Source organism: Leptonychotes weddellii, chromosome 11 (genome assembly GCF_054177405.1).
Source record: "Leptonychotes weddellii isolate Sample4059 chromosome 11, ASM5417740v2, whole genome shotgun sequence".
Classification (NCBI taxonomy): Eukaryota; Metazoa; Chordata; class Mammalia; order Carnivora; family Phocidae; genus Leptonychotes; species Leptonychotes weddellii.
In genome coordinates, this window is record NC_138379.1 from 1,121,458 (window position 1) to 1,130,141 (window position 8,684).

General features: G+C 62.3%; 1 protein-coding gene and 1 long non-coding RNA gene across 2 annotated transcripts in view; one reads left to right on the plus strand and one right to left on the minus strand.

Moving 5' to 3' along the window:
* Nucleotides 1-860: 860 nt before the first annotated feature.
* LOC145716041 (uncharacterized) lies at nucleotides 861-3,041 on the minus strand. The gene is made up of 3 exons (XR_014138371.1): nucleotides 2,822-3,041; nucleotides 1,239-1,417; nucleotides 861-909 (listed from the first exon to the last, which is right to left on the minus strand). It is a non-coding gene; the product is annotated as an uncharacterized LOC145716041 (long non-coding RNA).
* A 5,085-nt stretch (nucleotides 3,042-8,126) lies between these two features.
* Nucleotides 8,127-8,684, plus strand: part of CTSD (cathepsin D) — a 9,919-nt gene continuing 9,361 nt past the window's right edge. The window contains exon 1 of the mRNA XM_006751020.3: nucleotides 8,127-8,295. Within this exon, the coding sequence (XP_006751083.1) occupies nucleotides 8,228-8,295 (68 nt within the window). The 5' untranslated portion in view covers nucleotides 8,127-8,227. The remainder of the gene's footprint in view (nucleotides 8,296-8,684) is intronic.

An 8,684-nucleotide genomic window follows, 5' to 3' on the forward strand; every position in this document is an offset into this window, starting at 1 on the left:
AGCCAGCCCAGCCCCCATGGCCCATCCCATCCAACCTAACCCCCAAGGCCCCATTCCATCCAGCCCAGCCCCCATGGCCCATCTTCTCATAGCCCTGCTCCACCTCCCCAAGTCCAGCCACCTACCCATCCCATCTCCAGCCCCTCAGCTCAGGCTTCCTCAGGGTATCCATCCTCTTGCCCCAAACCTCATCACAGACCACTCAGATGCAGGGAGCTCCAGGATTCAGGCCCCTGCCCCTCCTCTTACCTGGACCTTTGCCCCAGCTTTCATGCATGTGCCCCTGCCAGCCCCTCATCCCCGTCAGTCTACTCCCACAACTGTCCCTCTCCTGGCCTTGCTCTGACCTTGCCCCTCATGTCCAAGGCCCTCAGGGACACCCCTCCCTGCAGGTCCAGCCCACCAGCTGCATACACTCTCTGGGCCCCAAATTGAGCCACTTTGCACCTGATGTTCTCCATTTTGACAAGTGACAGTATGTGTGAGTGGAATAGTGCCCCCCGAAAGCCATCTACATCCCAGTCCCCCAAGCCTGTGCATATGTGACCTGATGGGGCAAAGGGCTCGATGACCTTGAGACCAGGATTATCATGGATCCCCTGGGTGGGTGCTTCTCAGGGGGAGGCAGGAGGGTCAGAGCAGAGGGACCAAGCGAGGCGCCCGGCTGTGAGGGTGGAGGAAGAGGCCGAGCCCAGGAACGCAGGCACCTCCCGGGAGCCTCCAGCAGGAACCAGCCCTGCGACACGTCCGTGTTAACCCAGCGAGGCTGGCTTCGGACTTCTGGCTTCCAGAGCTGTAGGAGAGCACTTGGCGCTGTTTGAAGCCACCCAGTTTGTGGCACGTGGCCACTAACAGGCAGTTCTGTGTCTGCAGTGACTCATGCCACAACCGGGCTGGCATCCTTCTTTCCTGGAGGGGCAGATGGGGAAACGGTGGACGCTGCCCTCATCCTCTTCCTCACCTCCTGCCTCCTCCCTCCTAGTATCTGACAGAGGACCCCTGCCCTGCCCCCGGAGAGCCCCCCAGCCTCTGCCTTCCACGTCACCTGCTGTTCTCACTGGGCCCTTGCCCAGAGCCTGGGGACCAGACCTCCCGTCTGGGGCCTCCTCCCTGCACACCCAGCCCGGTCACCACCATCGGCCTGGCTCACTATGCACCTCAGGTGCACCCTCCCCAGGAAGGCTCGCCTGAACCCAGTTCTCCAGAGAAACAAAACCAAAAGGGTGTGTTTCTCTTACCGTCATGGGGGCTGTGCGTCTGGGGCCTGCAGCCTGGACACCAGGGAAGAGCCAACTTGCTGCTCCAGACTGAGGCCATCTGCAGGCAGGATTCCCTCTTCCTTGTGGGGGGAGCTCAGCCTGTGCTCTGAAGGCCTTCAACTGATTGGATGCGGCCCACCCACATTATGGTGGGTGATCTGCTTTACCAAATGTGTGATTGGAAATGTGAATCACCTCCAAAAAATTCTTCACGGAAACATGCAAAACCATGTGGACCAAATGTCTGGGCACCGTGACCCGGCCAAGTTGATGCCAAGTTACCCCTCACACCTGCCTCCCTGTCTCTTCTGCCCTCACCAACGGGCTCTCTGGGCAGCTCTGCACCGCCAACCCGCCGGCCTCCTTCTGCAGGTGGCGGGTCTGCAAAGGGCAGGACGGTCTCCATCCTCACTCTCAGTTTGTCACCATGTGGAGCTCGGGGAGTGCAGGGCATGGACACTCTCCCCAAGGGCAGCCCTGCTTGTCTCCGCACTGACCAGCAAAGCCCTGGACGAGCTCTGTGCAGCTCCACCATACTGAACCCCGAACCGACACCCCCAGTTGAACAGCTCAGATCACCCACACCTGGGTCACCACCACAGCCCCGTGTGTCCCTGCGCCCGAGCACCCACCCCGCCCCAAGGCCACAAGGCCTGTCCGGGAGCTGGGGTCCACAGGCAGGGTTCAACGCCTGCAGATCCCCGTCCTTCCACGGGGATGCAGCTCGTCCCCCCGGCGAATGCCCTCCGGGGGCCTGGCCATGGCACACACCTGCGTGCGCACACCACCCGGCCGGGTGCCTGTCATCCCTCTGACCCCGCCTCACGCATGCTTCCCGCCTCCCCCAGCCGTAGGGGGCTTCTCTCCATCCCTGGAACTCATTGGGCTCAGTCCCATCTTGGGGTCTTTGCACATGCTGTTCCCAAGCCTAAAAGGCTCTCCCTACCTTCCCCAGCCCCCAGCCCCCCACTGTTCCCGGGCTGGCTCCTGTTCACCACCCAGCCGTTGTCGTGAAGGCAACCCCCCCACCCCCCACTCTAGAGCAGTGGCCTCAGCTGTCACTCAGCCCATGCCACAGCCCGGAACTAGGCCATTTGTCGGTTAAGGACTTGGTTTGGGTCTAGCTGCCCCAAGAAGGCAGGTCCGCATCTGTCCTGCTCACCCCCAGTGTGCGGCACGGTGTCTGGTGCCCTCTGCTTCCATGGGTTTTGATAAATAAAGAGAGTCAGCATGCAGTCATTCCAGGGCAGGGACACTTGCAAGCTCTGCACTGGGCTTTCGAGGAAGGTCCCAGACCCGTGGGCCCCTGGGAACCCCTAAGGGTCCCACATGGCTGCCCGCCCCCCACCAACTCCCCAGCGCAGCCATGTTGGAGGAAGACCATGACTCGGGGCTCAACCCTTGGGGTTGCAGTGTCTACTCCAGAGGGCTTGTGAGCCACTGGGACCCTAACTGTGCCCAGGCAACCCCCTCCTTCCACCTGTGCTCGGGTACCCCCTCCCACACCCTAACTGTGCCAGCCATTCCCAGCCTCCCCCACCCGTTGTCCAAGGTCAGCCGACCTGAAGCTGATTCCCCCACATGGCCTCCTGTGCTGTCCTAGCAGAACTAATAGCCTGGGCCTGTGGCTGGGGCCCCAGGACACCACACCTTCACCTTCCTTCTGAGGGCCAGGGTGGCAGGCTCTGAGGGCTGGGGTGACTCAGGCCCAGGAGGAGAGCGGGGTGGTGGAGGGGGGGGGGAGCAGACATGACTCAGCATCTCCGCTGCTCTCTTGCAGCCTCGTGGGAGGACCTGGTGAGAAACCACTTCCTGCCTCCTCCTCTCCCAGGGTTCTGCCCTTTGGCAGGTCCCCCTCAGCTCTGGGGCTGCTCTTAGGACCTGCAGACCCCTCTTTTCTGTCTGGGGCACCCAGGAAGCCGCAGGTGCAGAGTGCCAATGAGAGAGAGTGGCAGGCAGGGCAGCTTGCTTTGCCCTGGGGGCTGCTGCGGGTCTCAGAGCCTCCCGGTGACACCCAGGCCTGGGACAGCAAAGAGCCAGCTAGGAGCCCCCGCCCTCCTCCCTCTTGAACTGAGGGGTGGGGGCCGAGGGAGAGAAGGGCCTCGGGCGCAGTGCCCAGCACCGTGTTTGCAGGTTCCTGGCCGTGCGCCCAGGGGTAATTCATTCATTCTCAAGGCTGTGAGCCTCCCCTTGTGCGCATTTGCCACAAATCATTCATCCCTTCTGTGGTCTTGGGGACAAGCTTCTCCAGGCTTTGGGGAGCTTTCCCGTTTGGGGCTGTTGTCAACATGGCTGGGTGCACGTTCTATTCCCTGACCCGGTGGCTGGGTGCATTTCAGCTGGGGGTGTGCCTAGAAGAGGTGCCACTGGCCAAGGACAACTCGGGACCGGCTCTCGTGGACAGGCCACACGGTGTGGGTACCAATTTTCATCCCGCAGGCTGGATGGGCCAACCGCCCCGCCGTCCCAACCCGGCTGGGGTTCTCCAGGGTCTCCTCCGCAGCCATCCCCCCAGGTGTGCGGGGTGCAGACCTGGGCTCGAATCCGCACTTTGCTGACGGGAGTGAGGACAAGTCTGGGTTCGTGGGTTTACTGCAAGCTGGGTTTCCTCATTGTCACGGGGATCGCTTCCTTCTGTGTCGGGTTGTCCGTCTTCTGGCTTTGTAGTTTGTCTGTTTCAGACATTCTACATTCTGTAGTGGAGTCTGTTCTCTCTCGCTGTGGCTTGGCTCTTCGCTCGCTTAATATGGTGTATTTTAAGGAACAGAAGTTGTTAATTTTCGTGTAGTCTATTGACCCTTTTTCCCCTAAGAGAGATTGGTGCTCCTCTTTTTCCATTACTAGACTTTAATTTCTAGAACAGGTTTACGTTTACAGAAAGATTGGCTGACAGCAGAGTTTTCACAGACCCATCCTTCATACATACAGTTTCCCCACCACGAACGTTTTTCATCAGTGGCTGTAAAGTTGACGAGCCAGCATTGCTCCACTATTAACCAAAGTCCATCTTTGACATCGGGGGTCACTCCCTGCTGTGCATTTCATGGGTTTTGACAAGTGTATGAAGTCCTGTATCTGCCATTCACGTCCCATACAGTGGAGTCTCCCTGCCCTAAGAATCTGTGCTCCCCGAAATAAGTCAAACAGAGAAAGACATGTATCATATGACCTCACTGATATGAGGAATTCTTAGTCGGAGGAAACAAACTGAGGGTTGCTGGAGTGGGGGGTGGAGTGGGAGGGATGGGGTGACTGGGTGATAGACACTGGGGAGGGTATGTGCTCTGGTAAGCGCTGTGAATTGTGCAAGACTGTTGAATCTCAGATCTGTACCTCTGAAACAAATAATGCAATATATGTTAAGAAAAAAAAAAAAGAAGAAGAAGGTAGCTTCCAGCCACTCCTCTCTCAGTCCTTCCTGTCCCCAGCTGCTCAGGCTCAGTCTCATCTGCAGTTCCCTCTCAGTTCCCTCACCTCTCGGAGTCGAGGGGCCCAGGCGCCTTCCTAGGCTCTGTCTACACTCAGTTCTGTTTGCCTCCAGCCTCAACCCCCAGCTCCCATAGCGGAGGCTTCTCAGCAGTGCCCCTTGCACGTCCAACAGGCATGATCTCAACCTGACGCATCTGAAACTGAGCTCCTGGTCTTCCGCCCGGATCCCCTGCTCCTCACACTGCCAATAATGTGCCATCCCCCAAGTCAGCACTGACCCCTCTGTCACACACCACTTGTCCAGCCCGTCGGGAAATCCTACTGGCCTGGCCTCAGAAATGCCTCCTGAAATGCTTCTCACTGTCTCCTCAACCGCCGCCCCGACCCAGGCACCGCCTGGACGGGGCCTGGGTACCATGGCCTCTGGCCCGTCCACCGTCAGCCCCAGGCCCGGGTACCACGGCCTCCGGCCTGTCCACCGTCAGCCCCAGGCCCGGGTGCCACGGCCTCCGGCCCGTCCACCGTCAGCCCCAGGCCCGGGTACCACGGCCTCCGGCCCGTCCACTGTCTGGTCCACTCCTCAGAACAGCGGCAGGGTGATGCTGGTCAGGGCCCTCCTCTGCATCTGCTCAGGACCCTGAGCTCACCCTGCTCAGAGGCAAACCAGGGCCCTCCCAGTGGCTGCACGTCTGAGTGCCCCAGCAGGGTGGCCCCTCTCTGCCCCGAACCGGCGTGCTCAGCCTGCTCTTGCCCAGTCTGCTGACCCATCACCTCCTCAGTCTGCTCACATGAGCTCTTCTCATTGCAACATGTTCTTCCTTGTTCCTCCCATCCTTCCTGTGCCCTGAGTCCCCAGTGCTGTGGCAAGTGCCAAGTGCTGGACAATTGTGTGGGGGAGAGACAAATGGGTGCACAGGTTCCAGAGGGGTTGACCTAAGAGGCATGGGAGTGGAGATCAAAGGGAAGTGGCTTCTAACCCACTCTCATCCTCTGATTCACCCAGGCCTACCCTACCCATCAGGGCCTTGGCTCTCCCTGCCAGAGTCTCTAGACCCTGGCCCCCACCCACTAGGAGCCAGAGACACCAGAGTCATACCCTGGGCTCCTCACTGGGCTCAGCTTTCCGGGACACTCCACACCTGCTGAACTGACTTGGGAGTCCCGTTCCCACCAGGTTTGCCCTGGGGCACCCGGTCAGCAGGCACTGGAATGCCCTTAAGCCCTGTAGTTCTGTGCTGGGCCCACTGCCTTTGGCCCAGCAGGGGAGTACGTCTTCCCGGCCTTGCCCCACATTTGGCAGGGGCAGGGGATAGGGGCCTTTTGGGACCTTTGCACCTGACTGAGGCTACAGGGATTTAGGGAGCACCAGGGCCCAGGCCAGAGCAGCTGTGTAAGGTGGGGACATGGCTCCTGTCTGGAGCCGGCTGGTGGGGGCCCAGTGCAGCCCAGATCCCAGCCTACGCAGTCATGGCCTGTGCCACTGCCCACCAGGGAGGGAGCCCCGAGTTGCCCTCTGGGGAGCAGCCGCAGGGTCCACTCCCTTTCCACCCCAGGCCTCTCCTGGGTGTTGACGAGGTAGGTAATCACGGCATCCCGAGGGCCTTGGGAGGCAGGAGCACAGAAGCCAGCCAGGACCCCTGAGCACCACTCAGGACCAACAGCTCTTGGTGGGCACGAGCCAGGGTCTAGGGGGCCCACGCATCTCTCCCGCACACCACCGGCCAGCAGCCACCCCATGCCAGGCCCTGCTCTGGGTGCTGGGGGGTCGTGGGAACAGCACAGAGACAGCGTCCTTGCTCTGCATGGAGTGGCTGGACCCATGGTCTGTCCAGGCTTTAGGCCACCAGTGGTCCCTTCTCTGCAGCTCCCCACTGTCCTCAGGGGGAAGCCCAAGGTCTCAGCCCGGCTGGCACCTGCCCCAGCCAGGCACCAGCAGCTGCCGCGTCACACCTCTGGCCTCACCGCCATGCCCGCCCGCGGCCTTGCTGGCCCCTGTGGAAGAAGCAGATGGGCCCCTCTGAAGCTGTTCGCTCACACATCTGTGTCTGAGCATCCTGGGACACACGTGGTCTCGTGGGCGCCCAACTGACCCGTCTGAGATAGCGGCCTGCCAGGAGGGAGGTGATGATGCCCCGTGCGAGGGTCCCACTCTGGGGCCTGCGTGGCGCATGGCCGTGGACCTGCACACCTGGGGTCAGATTCTGAAGGCAGGGGTATTTGCTTGCCTCCGGGCTCCAGTCCTCATATCTAGAACACGCCAGGGGAATCCAGTACAAATGTGTGGAACGGCCTGGTGTGGAGGCAGGGCAAGGCAGTGGTCACTCATCTATGGCCATCCAGGCTGACCAGGGTGGGAAGGTGTTGGCTGGGGTCAGCGTCCTGATTTATTTGGTGGTCACAGAAAAGATGGGGATTCCAGTCCTGCCTGCCGTGGGTCACGGAACCCATTTGCCCGCCTTTAAGTAGCTGGCAGGACCACTCAAGAAAAAGTGCCCTATAGGTGAGTCCCTTTGGGAAAGTTCCTCATTGTTCACATCCTGCTCAAACGTCACCTTCCCAGAGAGGCCTGCTCCCAACAAGGGTCACTTCCCAGCACATTCTCAACATGGACCTCTCTGAAGTGACCGATCCAAACTCCCCTCCTCCTACCCTCCTCTGGAGAAGTGGACCGGGCCCTCCCCTCCGACAGCAAGCTGGCCATGACTTAGTGACTTGGGGAGGTGGGAGGTCCTGGAGGGCCATGGAGGTCCTGGAGAGCCGTGGGTCACTGTGGCCTCAGCAGGACTGAGCACTGGCCCCAGCGAGGGACTCACTCCCCCAGCCCCTCACTCTCCCGAGGCTGGGAAAACGACCCCAGTCACTGAAGGTGAGAGACCTGGCTCCTTATCTGATCCTGCTGCGCAGCATCCTTTGAGATGGGGCCTGGAAGGGACAGTGGGCTCCCAGAGGAAGGAGGACCCGGGGTAGGGTCAGGCAGGTGCTGCTCTGCGGAGGTGAAAGGGGGGGGCCTGGGGACACTTGGAGCCGGAGGATAAGGTCTGGACGATCCCCAAGGTTGAATAAGAGTGGGAAGGGAACAGGCTTGGGCGAACCGGGCCTGGGTCCTGCAGCAGGTGCAATGGGGAGGGGGTGACAGGAAGGTACAGCAGGGGCCTGGGAAGGGCTGCGAGGCCTCGCGCGGTGCACAGCCCGCGAGTCTGGGGCGGCGACGGAGCCCCGGGCTCAGGGGGCTGCCCGGCTGCCGGCGTCCGGAGTCCCAAGCCGCTCCGGCCCGTACGCCCCCGCCCGCGCGGCCCCCGGGCTAGGGCGCTCCCGGAGCCCGCAGGCCGGCGTGCGCGCCCCCGAGCGTCGTGCGCCCGCCCGGCGGGGGCCCGGCCCGGATCGCACCGCCCAGGCCCCGCCCCGCGCACGCCGGCCGCGGCCCGCGTGACCGGCCCCGGTGCAAACAGTGCAGTCAGCTGACTCGGCCAACTGCGCCGTCATCCCGGCTATAAGCGCACGATCTCCCGGCGCTCCGCTCGGACCCGGCCCCCGCCACCATGCAGCCCCCCGGTCTGCTGCTGCTCGTCCTTGGCCTGCTGGCTGCGCCCGCCGCCGCGCTCGTCAGGTGAGGCCCTGCGACCCCGTGCGCCCCCGGTGCCCTCCGTACGCCCCGCGCTTTGGAATGCAGCCGTGCAGCCCGCGCGGCCTCCCCCGGGGCCCCCGCCAGCCGGCGACCCTTCTTCTCTACCGCCATGGAGTCAGACTTGGGGGGACAGGGGGCTGCAGGAGGGAGGATGGCTGAGGCCCAGGCTGACCGAGCCTCCCCAGGACAGGTGGGATTGCGGTGCCTGCACTCAGGGCCCACCGTGCGGAAGCCAGGAGACCCAGGTGTCCTCCGCAACAGTCCCTGTCCCCGCGAGCCGCTTTCCCGCTTGGCTCCCCCTTTGCCCGCTGTGAACTGGGCGTGGTCGCGCTTGGTCTGTGCCGGGGGGGGGGGGGGGGGGGGGGGGGGGG